This window comes from Salminus brasiliensis, chromosome 5, assembly GCF_030463535.1.
Source record: "Salminus brasiliensis chromosome 5, fSalBra1.hap2, whole genome shotgun sequence".
Classification (NCBI taxonomy): domain Eukaryota; kingdom Metazoa; phylum Chordata; class Actinopteri; order Characiformes; family Bryconidae; genus Salminus; species Salminus brasiliensis.
Window position 1 is genome coordinate 29405618 of NC_132882.1, and position 21058 is coordinate 29426675.

The window sequence follows — 21058 nt, forward strand, 5'->3', positions numbered from 1 at the left end:
ATGGAGTGATTTGTAGACCAGACTCGCCTTCATTACTCACAGTATGAGTGTGTGTGAGAGTCTGCGGGCAGTGCTGATGTGTGTGTGTGTGTGTGTGAGAGAGAGAGAGAGAGTGAGTGTGTGCCGCTCAGCCCACAGCCCCGCTGTTTTTAGGTTACTGTGCCTTTAAATCCAGAAGAGCACGCGCAGCAGAGTTGCGTGGTACATTCAACCGCTTAAGCCGTGCGAGCTGCTCAGATGTGCCTCCTCACCGCCTCACCCGCCGTGGACGGAGAGGAGAGAGCGGCCTGAGCGGACTAACAGTGGCACAAGGTTAGTTAGCTTGAGCTGAAGTTGAAGTTGTTGAAGAACTTAGTGCGGCTGTGTGTGTGTGTGTATATATATATATATATATATATATATATATGTGTGTGTGTGTGTGTGTGGAGGTTGTCTCGTGAGCGGCAACAGCATCGCGAGGGAGGAACAGCTGAGGAGGACCCGGAGTTTAGTCTCTCTACCTCTCTCTCCTGTCTCTTCACCTAGCTATAGCTTATACAGTTTCACAGCTGAGGGGGGCGAGGCTGTATTTGCGTTGTTTTTACAGTCAAATGAAGACGTTTTCTGCTATTTTTCCTCACTTAAGGATGAGCCAGACCCACCTTACTGGATAAAAGTTATGTTTTGAACTTTTCGGCGAGTTTTCTTCGAAGCCCTGAGACTTTTTTTTTTTAACATGGAGAAAGTCCATGTTTTTAAGTGACTCTTTTTTCTTATCCTTTTTTTTTTTTTTTTTTTAAAAAGGCTTTTACAGTTAGCTAAACGCTTAAACCAAAACATGGATAAATACGAAGACCTGGGGCTCGAAGCGAGTAAATTCATTGAAGACCTGAATATGTACGAGGCGTCCAGGGACGGGCTGTTCCGGATGAAGAGGGACGCTGGGAACAACCCCGACTTTGAGGAGACCCGGAGAGTATTCGCCTCGAAAATGACCAAAATCCACATGCAGAAGCAGCAAGAAGAGATGGCCAAAAATAGCCTGGCGGCGAGGCTGAATGGAGGCCACGGGAAAGTGTCCGACGGCACGTTTTACACCAAAGACAGACCACCTATCAGTAGCTGCAGACAGGGGGGCGAAGCTGCAGCTAAGCCTCCCATACTGTCCGGGCCCATGCCAAGCATGGCCAGCTTTAGTCAGTATTCGTCTTATGAGGGACAAAGACATCACCCAGCCACCCAGCACGAAGTTCCCGGCAGCAGAGCTTTTAGCTATGGAAACAGTTATGACCATAAGGAGAGTCTGGATTCCTTCCATCACCCACCTATCAGCCCTGGAAACTCTTACGCCCAAGCTTCGCCTACCCACGCTGGCCACCCTTCCAGCCCTTCTGGTGCTTGGGCCCCTAGGAACAATCTACCCTGTCAGGCACCATCACCATCACCATCACCCTCACTAAGCAACACTTCCTCCAGCCCAAGTTCACCTGCTGCTGGCCAGAACCGAGAAGTTGCTCCTCCACTTAATCAGAGCTGCCCCCCCCAGCCGCCCCCCACTACTGGGAAGTCCGATCCTGTCCCCCGTTCGCCCACAGGTGCCTACAGTGCTGCAACGGACTCCTACCAGCCTCCTCCGCCTCAACCTCACGTGCCCCCTTCTCAGCACTTTGAGCCTGTCCTGGCTCAGAGGCCTCTCCATGGAGACCCACGGCACAACGGGGTTCCTCCGAGCGTCGGGTCCGCCCAGGTTACCCCAGCAGCCAGCAGCCAGCCAGACGCACAGCAGAGCAGTCCCAAAGCAGGTCAGCTGCCAGACTATGGTCAAGTGCAGGGGGGTCCGGCCATGCCAGGCAACCAGGCGACCCCTTCTGCTCAGTTTGCTGCTGCTGCAGCAGCAGAGCAGCCTGCCCGTGGCGAAGCCCCCAGCCCCCCGCGGCCACTCAAACTGCCATGCCATACTCTCCATATACAGCCTGAGCTTGGGCCATCTGTGGCTGAAATAAAATTAGAAGCTCTGACTGAACGGCTGGAAAAAGAGATGGACGCCCAGCCTAAGGCTGACTACTTCGGTAAGCCCGCCGCCGTGATCGCTCCCTCCTGTTCTTTTCTGTTGAATGTTTTCTCATCTGTGATTTTTGAGGGGCAAATGGTATTTGACAACCCAGTGATTGAAAAACATGCTGCCTGTTTCCACTTGACCTCGTGTGTTTCTGTGTGTGTAAAGGAGTGAGTTTTCTACCAGCTTGAATTATACTGCCAAGTGTGTGTGTGCATGTATGTGAAAGATATACTGCTGCTCCCCACTGTTGGTCCGTCTCCAGCCTGTGGAGTCATGGCTCAAGTGTTAATCATCTGTCTCATTTGTTTCATCTCATCATCCTTAAATCTCCCCAGCCTGTCCCTGGATTTTAGTAATAATCCCAGGACTGGGAAAGCTATTCAACATTCATAAATCATCTAAGGGGCTTATGAGGGTGTTATGAGGTTTAATGAAAGGTTGGTACAAGAGCCTGAAACCATACTCGGGTCAAAGTTTTTGGAGAAAGACTTGAGTAGATACAAAAAATACATCAGTTGGAGGAAAAAGAAAGAGGAAGAGATGCAGGATGATCCAGAATGCTGCATGCTGAATTAGCTGCAGCTGTGGCCTAAAGGTTAAATGAGTGGTCTTGGGACTGGAAGGGCCTGGCAGGAAGTCAGGGTTGGGGAGGGAAGGGACAGCGCTTTCTCATCCCTTCGCTTTCTCAGCATTCATAGGAGGTGCTCTTGAGCAAAAACACCCCCAGTTGGGTGCTGAGGTGGCTGCACCACAGCTCCAAGTGTGTGTTCTTACTGGCACAGTTCACTGGTATGCAAAATATGTGTGTGTGCTGCCACGGATGGGTTATTGCAGAGGTTAAATTTGGTTATACTGCTGTGCAATGGCTGAAGGTAATTAGCATAGAAGGTAATTAGCATAAAACAAAATGCTATTTTAAACTGGTGTTTAAGGAATCATTTGTTTACTGTATACTGTAATGTTTTAGTTTTACTGCATTTATAACCCTACCAAAATATATATTCTACTTCATTTAGTTTTAGCTGAAGAACTGCAGTGGACCTTCATTGTGCATTTAGCCTCTGTAAGCATAGAAACTGAAGTCAGTTAGGAGTTTAGGAGTTGGAAAGTGAGAATTAGCCCAGGTTTTAAACCAACAGAACAGACTGAAGATACATAATTGCTATAAATAATATAAGATCACATATAAGATGTCGGAAAAAATAAATATCAAGGCATCTTGTGTACTTGGAGTGATCTTATATTATTTATCTATAAGTGCAAAATGGTGTTTATGTTCCTGAGCACAGAAGAGTCATTTACTTTTACACCACTGCAGTAAATGCAAATCACACCCTTACGGACATCTGTACACTCTCTGTATGCTTTTGTTACCAAGCTGAGAGATACAAAAGTGTCCTCTGAAGTGAAAGAATTGTGTGAACGGACACGGTAGGGCAGTATTATAGGATTACAGTTCGTGCAAGAGGCCCTTGTTCACACTCCACCAAAGTTCCAGTCATCAGCGTTCCCGTTCCACAGTGGCAATAACAGTTTTTACAATCAGTGGAGCATCACAGTGATTCTGAAGGTGTTATGTTAAGGATACATTTCTAACTGATTATGGAGCCTTAAAAGAACGAAAGAAAGACACATGGGTCACATTGGTCAGTGCTGACAGTTTCCTCAGTTTGCTCAGAAAACCATATTGTGATGTGCTGTAATGACAATATATGTCGTCATATTGCCCAGCCCTAATACTCACCGCTGGGTGTAAGTTTTACACACTGTAGACTTTGTAAGTGTGTAGGTTTATGTGGGATATGCAAATTATTTAATATGTGGCTATTTAATGTGTTTTACCAACATGTTTGCAATAAACAGATATTAGGCAACTATTACAAAATACACTGGTTTGCTAAATATAATGGAGCAATTCAGACAGCCTGGAGCAGAGCAGAATGGAAAGTGCTCCCTGATCTGACCAGCAGATGAAGTATTCAGCATAAGGGCAGGGCAGGCCACTGTCATCAAAACTTAGTGAGTGTGTAAACCAGTGTTGCCACAGTTTCGGGTTCCCGTTTATGAATGAGTATTGCAGACGTCTGCTTCTCAGTTTTACTGTTATCGCTGAATTGTGGGAGTGTGAACTTTGATCCTGTTTAACAATCTGCTTACCTCAGAGGGTTTTTTCCTTTTCCTGACTTTCTCAACCTTTCTGTGGTGTTTTTTTTTTTACTTTCTTTAATATCTTTCATCTGAACCCTGCTGAAGTGATGGCATGTGGCTGACAGTAGAACATAGTATAAAGAATCCTGTAAAATAATGGTCCACAGGAAGCATGTCAGAAACACTGCAGTCCATTATTGACTGCATTAACCTTTTCAGAAGTTCCGTCCCACCTGTGGGACTTGCCGTGGCTGGTCCCTGATTAGTACGGTTCCACCTGTGGGATTGGAACCTTCAACCTAGATGTAGTAGCTGCCTGAAAGCTACCTGTTGAGTTGTGTTTTAATATGTCTGCTCATTAAGGCTCTGTTTGTTTTAAGGAAGCTTGTTTAAAATACACTCTTATGATGTTTGTTCTTAATCATTATTATACTCCTGGTTGAAATGTTTCGCTTTGTCCCTGAACTCAGTATAAAAACAGTCTGCCATCAAATTCAGAATTTATGACATTGTAAACAAACACACCTGCAACAACAAGGCTACAGTTATTCGCCAGCTTTTCACTGGAATTTTCCGTCACACCTTAAATCATTCTGAGGTTACAGGTGCCAGAATGTACCTGCAGCACTTTTTGAAGGTGGAACTAATAAGGTGGAACCACCAACTTACTTACAAATGAAATTCATGAAGTGTGACAATTCCCCATGTCCCTATGTACAGCCCACTAACTCCCCACACCATCGTACATCCGAGGCTGTGTAGGGGTCACATTCTACAGCTGCAGCTACACACATGCTAAAAGAACTCGCGGACTCTGACAGATAGCTAGAACTCACTTGTGAAAGCGTTAAAGCAGGCTTCTGGCCTGCAAATAAATAGACAAGCTACAGAAGCTCACCTTGATACTCATATTTCATTGAGTGTTCCTGCAGTTGAGCCCAGACAGTAAGTGTCATCGAGCCTACTTTAAAATCATACCAATGCGATAGCTGGTTTATGTGTAACTAATGGATCACTCACATGATGAGTGGTGCGTGCCTGGCTGCCAGTCGTCGTTAAGGTCCTCCTGACCCCTGTCCTTTTGCTTTAGACTGAGGCTCACACTCTGACTCATAAGCTGTCAGGCTGGAGGAATGGACTGAGTGACAAATGTAGATTCTGGCCTTGGACTTGCCTAGTTTCAGCCGAGTCATGCTATTGACGACACAAAATGAGGAGTGGATGAGTGGTAAACTCTGTGTCTGTTCTCAGTCTTCGTTACTGTGATCTTTGAAGACTTGCTTTACATTCTCTGCACTCTCCACGTATCCACCTTGCCTGGGAAGTCATGAACTTGGTTCCAAATACGTGCAAAGTCAGTGATTCTGCTGATGAAAGAAGTGCTCTGCTGACTCAATACGTACTTATAATAGAAGTCAGTGGGCAGTTTTGTCAGTAAACGTTTATGCAATACGCATATTTTGTGAATTCTGCTGTCAAAATGCTTCAAAAGAGACCCATTCTTAAGAGTTCTCCAGACATGCGACTCTCGGTGTGCACAGTGGCCAAGCAGTTCACAAAGTTTCTGGGAAAATGAGCACAGTGCCAAAGTGGTGCACCGGGGGGATGTTGAGGAATGTCTGGAAAATTGGCTTTGGAATTTACAGAGGGCCAGGGCCACGGCCAGGGGATGATAATAAATAGAGAGGAGCAACAATAGGGTCCAAACGTGAGTGGGACACTGCTGTTGACATCCAAATGGAAAAGAGCTACAGTGACCTTCCTTCTGTCTGGAGTCAGTTAAGCATAGCCACTCCCTGTTGGTCTCTTTTGTTTTGAGAGACAGTGGATGAGATATGAGGAGGGGGTGAGCAGAGAGCAGGAAGAGAAAGAAAAGGGTGGTGGAGGGGGGATCCTGGACTGCACTTGCGTGCGCTCACACACACCAGAAGTAGACAATTGCACTGGCATGTTCAGTTGTTTTCTTATAGGATAAGCTAATCTGTCTGTCTACCAAGTGACTCTATCTTAATGCGCATTTAGGTTCTCTTGGCTTCTTCTCTTAACAGTTGAGCTGCAGCCAAATGAAGCTCATCTGAGCTAGCATGTGTGAAGGCACTCTGGATTTCAGGCTGGTCAGTCCACCAGAATAGAGAGTCTGTGCAATGCTGATGCCAGATGATCTAAGCTATCAAAGACGCATATTGTATTCCATTAACTTCTCCGTTCCCTTTAGGTGTGGTACAGCAGTTGAACTCTGAAGGTGCTGCCTGGGGGCCTATTGATTTTGCTTTGCGCCTCTAATGGAGTCGATATAATAGGACCTTGCAGAGCCCCCCCAAGACTGCTGCTGGTGCTAATCACCATTTTGACTGCTATTGGTTCTAATTACTGCATCATTTGTTTTGAGACCTTCCCCCTAAATGCTGGTTGCACTAATCACCACGTCATTTGTTCAGAGGCCTTACCATGGCTACTGCTGGTGCTGTTCACCACATTATTTGGTCTGAAGGCTTCCCACTGACTGTGATTGGTCCTAATGACTGCGTTTATTGGTTCTGTTACCTCCCTCTGACTTCTGCTGGTACTAATCACTACTTAATTTGTTCCGAGACCTCCTCATGACTATGATTGGACCTTGTTATTGCGGCATTTGTTCTAGGACCTCCCAAAGACTGCTGCTGGTGTTAATCACCACTTCATTTGACTGCTATTGGTCCTATTCATTCACTTCATGATGTGTTTTGAGACCTTCCTCTGACTGTGATTGGTCCTATTCAGCATTTCACTGCACTGAGTGGTGCTGATTCAGACAGAAGTGCAGTGACGGAGGTCTTTATAAGTGTACTTAGGACGGTGTTTGTGACAATAGTGCAGTTTTGGTTAGTTGTTGGATGTATACTGTAAACTTTGGAGACACACCCAGTGTGCTGGGGGTAGGGATGGTTTGACCTCTCATAGCAGGTCCCTCTGAGTCATTTCCTAACTGGTGCAGGCATCTCTCTCAAGTTTCGTGGTAGATATTCAGGACAAAGTTTGAAAAGTCGTCTTGTACAGAAACTGTAAATGAGAAACCAAAAATAAACGACTAATCAAACATTGAGAGCCTAACAGAAAGATTCACACTTTGCAGATTTTGCTTTATCAATACAACTTAACACAACTTAACTTAATACAGTTTTTTTCCAGTAAGACCCCTTATATCAAAAATAAACTCTTTAGGTAATGCGTTTTCTGGTTAAGGATTTTTACTTGCTGCTAAAACAATGTTAAGCTGCTATTCTTTCTGTGGATTTCTTCAGTTGTGAAGACACAAGGCCCATGTACAGTACCTCAAAGCTATAGAATATATTTTCTGCCTGTATTTTTTCTCAGAATAGCTGAATAACTGAACAGCTCCAGCAAAACTTCTTCCAACTACCAGATGAACTTCTGAAAACTTCTGCTGTGCTAAAAATGGCTTTCTTTTTCCAGTGTTTGTTTATGTCATGGATTCAAGTCTCCATAATTATAGTAATGGCTTAAATAGTAATGCATGAAATATGATGGAAATCCTTTTGTTCCAATCTAATTTTGTTCCTCAAGCTTTGTGTTCAAAGTTTTTTTTCAGAGTGGTGTTCACAACCTTCCCCTATGCGCTCTTACTGCAGCCTTGGGCAAGTAACATATCAATGCAGACTCTGCTGCAACCTGTTACCCCCAACGTCCTTGACCTGGGTCATCCATCAGAGTGGTTTGTTAAAGGCTGTCTGGCCAACATAGCAAGGAAAAAGAGATCTAGGTGCGAGATAATATGCGTTTGTTTATTAATTTAATTCCTTCCTTATTAAAATGCATTGAGCTTATAATCTGGGACACAGTAGATAAGCACATTAGCTGCTTTTAGAACAACTGAGAACATAATTGCATAGCACAAGTCTGTCCTAAATGCATGCCTTTATACCAAAGACCCTCAGAGTGTGGACTGGGGAGACCTGGGGGCACCTTTTTAGAACAAACCATCAGACCTGAGTATACTGGTGCCTTTGACTGTGAGTGCAGGTCATCGAGTCCAGAGGCTGAGACTAAGCAAACCCTCCCAGACCACCCCCACCCCCCAAGTAAGGCAGGACACAAACTGAAGATTTCCTCTTAGCGGGAGATGCCGCTGAGATTTTACTACACAGGAAGCTGATTTTCATTCCAGGAACTCGGTATTTGGACATGCCATCTTGGGTTGGCCGATATGAATGAAAGCCATTTTTGCGACAGTTGCGCAACACTTCTAAGTATAGCCTGCTCTGTGAAGCGTCTTCATTATGCTATATGCAGAGAGCTTTTAGATCTAGTTTATATCACGGTAATAATATGCTCACTACCTCAACAACAGCACATCTGCTCCATTTCCCAGTACATGTGCATTTTAGCTGAATGTCCGCTGAATTAGCCTGTGTGAAATGGTATTAGAAAGTAGGTGTAGCCTGGAAAGCAGACAAGGCAAGCAGTGTGGGTGTGGTAGTGTCTTCTAGTAGTGTTGAAAGCTCAAGGGTGGTTGGTTCCTTTAAGTCAGGCTTTGGAGAGTGGGTAGAGTTTGGCCGCCTGATGTTTGCTGGATACCAGAGGAAACAGAAGCTTCTTTGTGAGGGTCCATTCCAGCTTCTCGCTGGCATGCTCTTCCTCTGAGGAGACTTGCTCTGGGTAATGCTGTTAGCTCAGTGGGACGCCGTTGATCATGCCTTTTCTAATCTGCTGTGAGCACTCTGTTAACTGCGCACATGTACAGAAGGAACGTTGTCAAAGTCCCCTCACAAAGGAAACTCTTTTGTGTTGTTTTCATCAAGCAGCACCGCTTTAAGTCTTGTGATAGTCATTTAACTGAACTCCTTTCATGTGGCTGACTAGAGTGTGTGTGTGTGTGTGTGTGTTGAGTTCTTGTATTTCAAATGTCTGCTCACATATGACCACCTAGAACTAACGCATCCAGAAATGTCCACCCTCCTCAGTGGGAATTACGTGAATCAGTGTGTATAAGGAGTGTGAAATGCACATACAAATGAGTAAAATGTAATATTGACTAAACATAGGAATACATATTTCAAATAGTTTTTTAGCTAGTTAGCAGCTAAAAAGTAGTCTCAGAAAAAGTTGCATGACTGACCGTCAAGGCTGTTGCTTAAAAATCCATTGGAAAAAAATCCAATATAGGTAGTTATTTAATTTACATACAAGCTTTCAGTTCTACGTCTTCTACTTCACACTCAAAGTAGATAATTGCTGAAATTATCAGTGCAAATCTGCTCAATATGGTATCTATTAGGAGTGGGGAAAGTATACAGAGGTGAATAATTCTGTAACAATTCACACACGTCAAACTGATTCTGTAAATGTTAATTGAAAACGTAATGTTGACGAAACGCAAAGGGCAGACCTTGGAAATGTGACAGTCTGTCACGTGCACATAACAGAGACAAAATATGTCTGAGTGAGAAATCCTACCAGCACCCTCTGCATTAAAAGCTAGCGTATGGAACAACTTTGGCTCTGGTTGGCAACAACTATAACTGGCCAACCAAAGGACCATTAACCGAGCGATTTCCAAGCCTCCACCCAGCAGAGATACAACAGCATCCGTAAACTTTACAAGGCCGAAACGTGTGGGAGAGAAACAGAGTTGCATCACCCTCTTAATTGATCACTTTGTGTTATGGAAAAAAAATATGGAATTACCATTAATTAATATGGTTTGTTATTCACAATATGAAGTTGACATGACAGAAAATTGCTATTGTATATCTTTTCTGAGCAATTTATTAGAAACACCATAACCATATTGGGTAGGGACTTCTGTTGCTCTTAAATCAACCTCAGTGTATTGTAAGACCAGACGGGCTAGCTTTCACTTACCAAGCACATGAGTAAGCTTTGGGCGCCTAGCTTATACAGTATTAAATTCATATTTTATTACTGGAAATAAGGCAATGATTATTGGGAACACAGGGGCTTTTTATGCCCCAAAATCTAAATGATTAAATTCAGTTACATTAAGTTATTAAATCTTATTTTCCTACATTGGTGGGTTTATTGGGAGCTTTTTCATTAGTTCTCCCAGTAAAATGATAAAATAAACCTCACATGTACCAAATTAATCAAACTGAATCATGTTAAAGGTTTTTTTTTTTTTTTTTTTTTACATGAATTATGTTCCAAAAGAATCTCAGTCTGAATCATTGAACACACAGCTTTACACTCCTGGAACATAATACAGTGCAGATGCAGTGTGGAAAGACAGTGCTGCTTTGTTTCAGGATAGCAGACCATGCAGCCCTGTGTTTTCAGTGCTGTCTGTACTGGTTGGCTGTCACCTGAAGGGAGGGAGGCTGAAAGCAGCACATTATAAAGGGCTCAGTTTCCCTGTACTCTCTTGGATGGTTTCACTGAGCACTAAGTGAGAGTCATTATTGTGACTGGGCCATAATTACATCTCTGCACCAGTCCTGTGGAGCTGTGGAGGCTGAGTTGGCAGAGGAGGCAGAATGGAGGGATTGGAGTGAAACGGCTGTAATCAGGCCGGTCTTCTCACAATAAACAGCATGATAGGAAATGTCACAACATACAACAAGTCTGTCACTACGCTTAGTGGGTGCTGTTGTGTATTGGATTAGGGTGAAAGTTTGCCCTACTCTTTGATTCAGTCTCTCTCTCTCTCTCTCTCTCTCTCTGCATTTCTCTCACTATACTTGTAGTTAACTTCCTAATACTTTTCCCACATCCTGTTGATATAGATGGTGTGTGTGTGTCTCTAGTATTGTTGGCAGTGTTTAGTGGGACCCTTTCATGGTCTGATTACTCTGTTCATGGAGCAAAATTCTCAGCATGCGTGCCAAACCAAACAAGCAGATTGGTTTATATTACGATAATCTGTAATGATGCAATGTTTAATCAGCCTGTTCTGCCTCTGACTACTCCTACTGCTTTTATTCTCCTTTGTATGGATTTGACACAGGGTTTTGTATTTTAGATATATTTCTCTGGTAGATTAGAACACATATACATGTACATGTGCAAAGCCAAATACTTTGAGGCAGACCAGCAGTATAACAAGAACCTGGTAATGGCTGTGTTGTGTGATTTCTACATGGGATCAAACCTACATCCCTCCACAGTCTAGCCTCCAGCCCTTTGGGGATTACACAAAGCAGGATTTCTCAGCAAGCCAGATAACATACAGACTATCCAACAGCAATGTTCCTAGATTTTAGGCTTAAGTTATCAGGTTAAACTGATAAATCCTGCTTTGTGAAAAAACCGCTTGTCCATTGCTTGTGTATTGATTGTATAGAATATTTTGTGTTGTTTAGTTGATGGTTCTTCTGTGGTGCTTTTTTGCAGGCAGTTGTGTGAAATGCAGTAAGCCTGTGTATGGAGCCAGCCAGGCATGCCAGGCCATGGGCAGCCTCTACCACGACAACTGCTTCACCTGCAGTGCTTGCAGTAAGTACTTCAACCTACACACTTCTTCATCCATTCATCAATCAGTCCAGGCTGCTGATAAACCATGCTTTTATTGTCCTTGCTTTTTGAGTTTCTGTGATGGACATCATTAAATGGGATCTATTTTCAGTGCTTGTGAGCATATATTTGAGTATCTGGAGTCCTTGTGAGCTGCATAGGTAAGAAGTATTTAGCTGCTCAGATTTGTTTTTGACGAGCCTTTTCATTAGACTCATGTCGCCCTCAATTTAAATAGCGCTACCAACTGTGATGGCAGGAGGTGCATTGTGGGCTACGTGTAATCGCACATCCATCAAAAAGGCAGATAGCAAAAATGAGAGAGCGTCAAAGAGAGACAGACCGAGAGAGATGTGAACTCAAGGTGAAGTAAATGTTAGCTAGTGCACACAGGGATGAATTAGAATAAACTTGGAAGTTGCAAAATAGTAAACCAATGGTCATGTCTGTGATTCTATTTTTGGATATACTGTTTTGAACATTCATACTAAAACCATTACAACCTTTTAAATCTGTCTATTTATCTGCCTGATAGTCTGTCCCTATAGTTACTGTTAACCATACTTTGCAGATACATTGCGGATGCACATAAATGCTAATGTAAATGGAATTAGATTACTGCCTGTTTAGTATAAACTAGTCACAATCAAATGTTCCTGGACATTTACTTACAAACTAGTTACTACAGACTAATACCTGCTATGTAGTGCAGCAGCCAGTGAAAGTAGCAGACTCAGGTTAAGGACAAGGTCCCACTGAATAATAATATAAAGAAAGAAATAAGAGTCTATGAGCATTTACTTGTGGTATATGAGCTGTTGTTTGAAACCGAAGCACAAGAAGCATGCCTTGAGCACGTGCTGCTGCTGGAGCTCTACCTAGAACACAACTGTTAAAATCATTCCTTCAGCAGCCACTGCACTGGCACAGAGGTGAGTGGAGACGTTTACTGGCTGCAGAAATGATCATAAGCCACGTGGCATGAAGCCTTTAAGGGTAAACAATGGCAACTGCAATAACAAATCAGCTGCCCAGGACCACACCTAGAGATTGTTGCATTTTTGTAGGGATTTTAATTGTTTTGTTTTTTTAAGCAGCTATTCTTGGGTGAATTCTTGATGAATGGACCAATATTTTACATTTACATTTAACTTTTATTCAAAGTAGCTGTAAAGTAAAAGTATTTATTCCTCAGTATTCTATTTATTCATCCTGCCATTTTTAGCAAAGTGCTCATCTCTAGTTTCCCCTACATTTCTCACTGTGCTTCTTCCCTTGGCCTTTTGAAAGCATGGTAAACTGCTTGCACTCACTTATTTGGTTTCAGGGAGTGTCTGCGTCCGAGTAGCACTAGGAAGGTGTAAAGAACGGTCTGAATGGAGGTGCACTGCGGAAGTGAAAGATCATGTGTCCTGTGAATATGGATGCTGTGTGCGTTCTACTTAGCAGACATTGGATATCATGGCTGGATCACTTCTGAATGACTGGTTTATGTGCCTGCAAGGGGCTTGTCCACAGCACTGCCAGGTGTAAGTGTGTGTGTGTGTGTGTGTGTGTGTGTGTGTGTGTGTGTGTGTGTGTGTGTGTGTGTGTGTGTGTTTGAATTGCAGTCTAAATGGGTCAGGAAGCTGGAGGTCAGGGTTGAACTTGGTATGGAGGTGTCAGGGTTAAACTGGCTGCAATGTGTGAGGGCTCAGTGGACATGTGTGTGACCAGGTGCTGGCCAAACATGAGCCATATGTGTGAATTCAGATGACAGCGTTTACCACTCCCCCCAAATTAAGCTTGGCAGTCTTATTACATCCATCTATCCATCTTCTTATCGGCTTCTTCCTATTCAAGGTTGTGGTGTGTATGGAGCCTACCTGGAATCATTGAACCCCCATTAAAAGGTCTCCCCCAATTATTCAAGAAAACACAGGGAGGGCAGATCTGGATCTTGGAATCAGCTCTTTTGTGGCACAGTGCCTAGCACTCTGTAGTACTGCATATCACACAAAAACACATGGGTGTCCCCCCAGTCCTAAAGCAGTCTGATGTCTGACACCCTGTTGTCTGAGAATGTGCACTGTACCATATAGATGGGTTTGGTGAAGGCATGACCTACAGCTCCCACCTTCAACCAGTGCAGCTCATAACTACATCCATATGTCCATGTGTCCAAAAACTAATGACTATGGTTTGCAGAAAAGAAATAAAGAAATAAAGCATGGGTTTGTTAAATGAGTTGGATGCTGGAGGCTGTGTGTTAACCCAGGGGAGAGGGGCCCTGCTGGAAAAAGGAATGCAGCCAGTGAGAATGGTCTGCTTGGTCTATGGGTGGGATGAGCAGATGGAAGCATGCTTGGTGTGTTATGTCAGCTGGACCCTGGGAGAGGGGGAGGCATCAAGAAGAATATGTGGAGAGGGAACGGTGTCTGATCTATTAGACACATTAAATGCACAAACACTAGACCTGTCAAATGGGATGGGAAAATGCAGTTGAGGTTTTCTTTTTAAATGAACTTAATTACAGAGTCCTCATCCAAATGTTTCTGGCTACTTTTTTAATGTATGTTTTGCCTTTTAATATATCTTTCAAAAACGTATTATTAATATACCAATGTTTCGTGTTGGAAACACAACAAGCCTTTTCAATTTAACGCGGGCCTCAGTAATTTGATGTCCTAAAGTCTGATTTCTGACAGAAAACTAATGCTTAAAAGGCACTAAAATATACTGCTTGCTGCCGGGAGGTTGTTTATGGTGCTACAGCTCCTACTCTGTCTCTGAAATGCACATACTGTCATACTGTCACTAATCAGGCAGAGAACGCTTCCCCCAACTTTTCCAAATCTTATCATATGATCAGGTGACACATATCTTTCTACATTGCGTAAATGTATAGTACATTCTGCTATTAATTTCTTTATTATATAGTATATATTATTAGTTATATTTTGTCTCTATTAAGTTATTTGACTTCTTTGCTTTATCCTTACATTTAATATATTCTATTATATACTTTTCATGTGAACGGGCAGTTGTTTGACTATTTATGTGACATACACTTCGATTAGATCCAGATCCAGATTTTTATTTTTTGCAAAGAGTGGTGTATCAATAAGATAACATTTAATACAGCAAAAAGAAGTAGTGCCTGAATATTGTTGCTGTCCAAAATGGTGATTTTACAGAAAAAGGCAAAAATGTTCTTAACTTTAAATAAAATTCAGTGTAAATAAGAGTTCATTCCAAGTCATTTAGAGCATTTCTATTGGTCCATTTATCCAGAATTATTTCCACAATGTACAGAGCAGCTATATGAAATGATGAAGACAGAAATGGAGACACATGGTTTTCATTTTTTTAATGGCTTTAATTTATTGTATATTATTTTACTAATTATTCTAGAGATTTGGATCGATTATGTACATTATCTGCTGCTCCAGCGTCTAGCAATATAAAATCTTAGTCACAGTTCCTAGAATTTGATTAAGAAATACTTATCCAGGTCTTTTGAGTGTGAGTGCCCTTCCCCTTCTTGCCCACTTTACTTTGACACTCTGACAATTTCAGTGTCTCTTCAATCACACAGTAAACCACACAGTTCTCAGTTGAGTTTTGTCTGACCACATGAAAAACATCTGATCAAAATCTGTTTTCTTGAACCGGAAATGCCTTCTTTATGTGGACGGGATGCCAAAACACATGCCAAGAACATAATCTGGAAATATACCGTACATGTGGATGGGGCCTAAATGTGTTTTCCTGTGATTGTCAGACACGTTTTGTATCGACGTACCCCAAATTAACCCAAAGGTAGTCAGTCTTTTTGGGCACACTATTACTTTAAGGCTGAAGTCAAGCCAATAGTCGATGTCTGTGTTTTCATATAAGCTCTGTGGACATGGTCTAGAAATAAAGTGTTAGCCAAGCACAAAAGGTCTGTAAAAGGGGAACGCAGAAAGCAAATCAGGCAGAAAGCAGATCTCCCATGGCGGTAAATACCAGCATGCAAAGAGAGGGACTTGTAGGAGATTATGGCCTTCCTTCTCTAAACATACCAGGCACCAGAGAGCAGCACAGGAAGTGTGTTAGGTACAGGCCACTGGTTAGCAAGACATGCTTTTAGCTTCTATATTTGCCTCTAGCTCTGTGTCACCCCCTTCACAGAGTTCAGCTTGTGAACAGGCTCTAGGACAGGCCAGTGAGGCGGAGTGTGTGGGTAAAGGGCTCCTGTTTTCCCACCTGTGGATCATCTGTCACCTTTGGCTACTCTAGATTTGCCCTTTTAAACCCAATTTGGCTGTATTTGATGTTCTTTATGGGTTGACTGTTAGCTCTTTGGGTTCGGCAGCTGTTTCACTGGTGGTTTGTTTGGGGAGAACAGAGTGTCGATTGTTTGAACGCTCTAAGGAGGGCAGCCATGCTCCTGGTCAGAACCAGACCTCTCCGTATCAGACAGCTTTATCAGTCAGGCCTGGGCACACAGCAGAAGAAAGCCTGCAATTTGACTTAGAACTTCTTTTCATGAATACTAGATAAATCATGGTGTTGCTGAAGGCCGAAACTCTACATCACGACAAACATCAGGGAGAGAAAGTTGTATGTGTGTGAAGAGGTGTGGTTGAATGGGCATTGTCATTAAAGCAGTCCCACCGTTTTCCTGCCTGAATTGACGTTTCCACTGAACTTTTTTTTGTTTTTCATCTTTAAAAGGCAAGCGGATCAAGTGGGAATTTATGTCTCGAGAAAGCCCTGCAGTCACACACTCTCCACTTCACTTCTCATCAGATCAACGTTATGAATCGATGCATGACAATGTAATTTGACAAAGCCGCTAAGTTTTAAAGCAGCTATTACTCTTAGCTGACAGCATGTCAGACTGTTGGGATGAATTCCAGCCTGTAAACCTCAGAGACTTGGTGTTATTAAAACGTGCTATAAGGAATTCAGGAAGGAAAATGATCATCATTTTATTTGGCTATAATTAAACACAGCCTTAACTGCTCTTCTCCTCCCTGGAGACTCTGGTAGGGTAAAGACAGAGCCAGAGGAATGTAAGAGGAGCCTTTATTCTTCCTTTGAGAAGCGAGGTAGGACAGGACGTAGGATGGGTAGAAATGCTCAGTTGTAAGAATAGGGATAGGAAAGGCCTTCGTACTGACTAGGTGAGGTCAAGTGTCATGAAACAGAGAATCAGAATCAGAATCAGAATCTCTTTATTTCACCAAGTATGTTACCCATACAAGGAATTTGTCTTGGTGAGAGCAACACGCATGACAAGTAACAAAGAAACACAGAACACAGTCTTAAACTAAAGGAAAATGACACTAAACAATAAATAGGGTAGGGGATAAATTAAAAAAAGTAGAAAGTACTAAAGGTAATAAAGGTAATAAAGAGCTGAAAAATATATTTACAGAAAAGAAAAGGACATCTGTACAGGTGTGCAAATAGTCATAGTGCCTCTATGCCACATAGAGGCATTTCACAACCTCTGATAATTAGTACTGAGTGATTTATATTTGATCATTTAGCAAATATGTGATATAGATCTGATCTTTTTCATAACCAAGTCAAAAGCTACTGATTTCTAAAATGTATTTTGGACCATATCTAATTGGATTAACATAATATTGGGAAATGTTTACAAAAAGAAATCTGAAAAGCTTACAAACAAGTCGGTTAAGTGATTGATAGATCTGTGAAGTGAGCTTGGCGGCGGGTCGGGGAATCCAGACCTCACCGCTGAGCCTTCCAATGGTGTCATAAGCTTAGGTGCAGGAGTTTGTCATCTTTTCCTGTAGTGTTGCAGTTCTAAAGATCAAAAAATGTCAAACATCAGTTAAACATATACGTCTGTCCATATACAAAGAATGTGATCTAACAGAGCTGAAGATTTAGCTTCTTTTGCTTACATCACACGCTGCCATTTATAAGCTTAAACATATGTAGTAGATATGGGAATAAACGTCACACCTCAGTTGCCTTTTAGGTGCCAACCATGTTGGATTACGTTCTGACTGAGCTTGCCCACTCACCTGTATCTGTTTGGACTAGCAGCATTAGGACTGATAACTAGTACGTAAATATCGGTTTCATTCATCCTTGCCGGGCTGAGGTTTCTGCATGTTTCCCTAGATGCTCACAGGACAGTCATACTTCATACAGCACAACTTCTGTAGGCCGGGGGGTTGCAAGTTCAAATCCCAAGCCATGCCACTTTGCCACACAATAGGCCGTGCTCTCTCCAGGCGGGTAGACGGCGCTCTCTCCCGTCATCACGCTTATAATGATTTTGGAGGGTGCAGGCGTGGTTAGCTAGTGTGGCGGAGCTGGGGACTGACACTTTCTTCTGAGAATATGTCAGTAAGTCCTTTTTTTTTTATATAAAAAAATGAAAGCAAAACTTAAGTGACGTTAAAGTGAAGGGTTAGCATATCAGCTTTTTTGGGTCTTGCAGAACATTGGACTGCCCTTTCTACTATCTGTATGTTCCCTCTTTTATTCGCATGATGTAATTGGGATGCACAAAAGCCATCAAGCAAACTAACCGGTAATGTAATTGGTGGTCAGAAACGTTTTAATTAACATTACCAATAATCAGCTCTAATTTAGATACATTAACTTATCAAATGTACTTATGACACTTCTTACTAACATGTATTCACTAATTTTGAAATGCTTGTTTGTATTAATATTATTAAATGAATATTAATGACTTAAATAGTTTATACATGGCCACAGGCGTATAACTGTTGGGTGATGGTAATGTACTGTGCTGTTCAGAGCAAGCTTTACATTTTGTCTCGAACATCTGTCTGTAGCCACTCGTCCCGCCTCTGTATTCGTTACGTGTCTTTTACAGTTCCAGCTCTAGACTTGCAGTGGACCGACTGACCCCAGAGAAACATGCCAGCAAATAGTTTTTAAGGCTGGAAGTGCTGTGCATCTCTGTGGAACCGGTATGTTGGTAGCACACAGATGAAGGCTCCTATTGATGCCTTTTTTCATGGTGGTTTGTAAGGGTTAACTACATTACCCTGTACCCCCCCCCTTACAAAATGCGTGGAATGTTCCCCTTTCCTGTGGGACAGGGGTTGTGAGTGGGAGGGGAATTTTGTGTGTGTGTGTGTGTGTGTGTGTATCTGCATTTATGTTTATGGAGGAGCCGAGGGCCAAAAAAGCCCCGATTCAGACAGGAAGTGCTCTCAGTCAGCTCCAGCCTATGGACTGACGGAAAACAGAGATGATATTCTGAGCACGATTTTCACCCTCTGCCTCAGACGCATACATTTAGTGCCTTCACTGTGTATACAGTCAGGTCCATAAGTATTTGGACAATTGCACGTTTTTCTCTGTGCTATAATGGATTTGAAATGACGCAATGTAGACTTTCAGCTTTGCAAATCAGCAGTAACTGTGTAGCACTTGTGTCCATTTTTACAGTGGCTCCATTTTCACATATTCAAAAGTATTTGGACGTATTAACACAATATGTTAAAGATGTTTTTTTTTTGTGTTTTGTGTTTTTTTGTGTTTTTTGGAGCAAATCTTTTGTAGTCAAAGGCTGCCCAAAGTCATAACCCATAGACATGACCAAATGTGGAGTTTCTTCCCTTTATATGCTTCGCTAGGCCTTTACTACAGCCACTTTTAGTTGCTGCTCCCTGCCTTCAGTTTTTAATTAACTGAAAAGCTGCTCATTTTTTGGGTCATTATCCATCTGTACTGCAAGGCACCATCCTTTTCCAGTGTGTATCATCAGTAATGACACTTTCATTATGCCCATGCCATAGCAGTTCTCCATCATGTTTGACCAATATAGACAATACAGATAATAAATAATTCCTAAATGGCTAAAGCAATATTTGTAAACTCCCTGATTACTATTACTCATTTTCAAATCCATTGTGTTGGTGTACAAAAGCAAAGTTACAAAAATTGTGTGTGTACAAAGTGTTGTGTACTGTCCCTGTTGCGTATGGACCTGACAGTATGTGTGTGACTATGTGACATATATTGTCTATATGATATATATTGTCTACAGCATTAAGCCTGTATAAATTGTAAAATGGTAAATTGCTATTAGCATGACCAGGATTCAAACTAGTGGTCCTCTGGTTGTTGTAACAACTCCTTATTCTGCTGGACCACTCTAGCCCACTCTGGCCCTATTAATATTATTTTTTTGTTATTAATAGATAGAAAACTCTGTCAAACCCGTCATGTGTTTCATTTAATTGGTGCTTTAGATTTTGCAATAGTGCAAAAGTGTTCCCTTTGGTGCAATTTTAAGAGAAGCAGAACACAAGAAAACAAGCTTTGTCAGATTTTTACAGCGAGTAGCACCACCCAGGATGAATGGGTTCTGTTTTAATGCAAATGTAAATGTCATCTAATTTGTGATTTACTGTAATGACTATATGGATGTACTGTAGTTATTGTGAGCTGTTTTGAATAGTAAACAGAAAGCACAATAAAACACAATATTGAGTAAGTGAAATAAGTGTTGCATCTTTAAGAAAGTGAAAAAGAAAGTCTCTTAGAAAACTCAGCAAATGTGATTTGTAATTGTATATTAAAATGTTTTACTAATGTATTCCATCTAGAGAATTGCCATCACCAAAGAAAATGGCACTGTGAAGTTGTGCTGTGTTCCCAGGCGTAGCTATAATGAGAGAAGATTTTAAGGGCTTTACTGTGAGCTCTTGCTCAAGCTGTCTGGAGCACTGCTAAAGTGATAGTAATTGTTCTGGATTCTTCGTCTTGCCTGCAGGTCGGAGGCTCCGGGGGAAAGCGTTTTACTACGTCTGTGGAAAGGTGTTCTGCGAAGAGGACTTTCTGGTAAGTCGTCTGACCCTTGCTTTGTTAATAGAGCCACATACAGAAGGGCCTGAACCTCCTTAATCCTGTTTACGGTTGAAGTTTATGTGCTACAAGTGTTTTTTTGACTTTACTACATACGCTTCAGACGTTTGCTAGCATTTCAATAATTGGAAAGTATCCCTAACTGAATTTAATTAAAACTAACAATCTTCAGCCTTTTAAAATGTTTATAGGTGTTCTAATTGGAAAATGTTGGTCATGGTAAGAAGAAGCTCTGCACTCAGAGGAGGAAAATGAGCAAGCAATTTCAAAAAGCCCAGTGGGTTGGTTAGCCATTGAAAATAGCATATGAGCGCTCATTCAAACTGGAATAAACCCTTCTTGTTGTGTCAATGGCTTTGTAGTACGTTTTAATTAAGTGGCTGTTTGTGCTTTTGAAGACTTAATAAAAAATAAAAAAAACAAGTTCTTTCCAAAATGCTTCCTGAGGGTTAACGTTTAGATGTTAAAAAGGAGGAATGTGCTACTTTGGTAAATGTTTAAATTTGTACAAGTTTCATCCAGTGAACAAAAGATTGCAAGTGAGTGCTT

The 21058-nt window shown here is 42.0% G+C and overlaps 1 protein-coding gene across 1 annotated transcript in view; it reads left to right on the forward strand.

The window, feature by feature from the left end:
* The first annotated feature begins 258 nt into the window (after positions 1–258).
* Positions 259–21058, forward strand: part of LOC140556324 (LIM domain-containing protein 1) — a 32363-nt gene continuing 11563 nt past the window's right edge. Inside the window, exons 1-3 of the mRNA XM_072680092.1 lie at positions 259–2048; positions 11534–11635; positions 20418–20485. Coding sequence (XP_072536193.1) covers positions 818–2048; positions 11534–11635; positions 20418–20485 — 1401 coding nt within the window. The 5' untranslated portion in view covers positions 259–817. The remainder of the gene's footprint in view (positions 2049–11533; positions 11636–20417; positions 20486–21058) is intronic.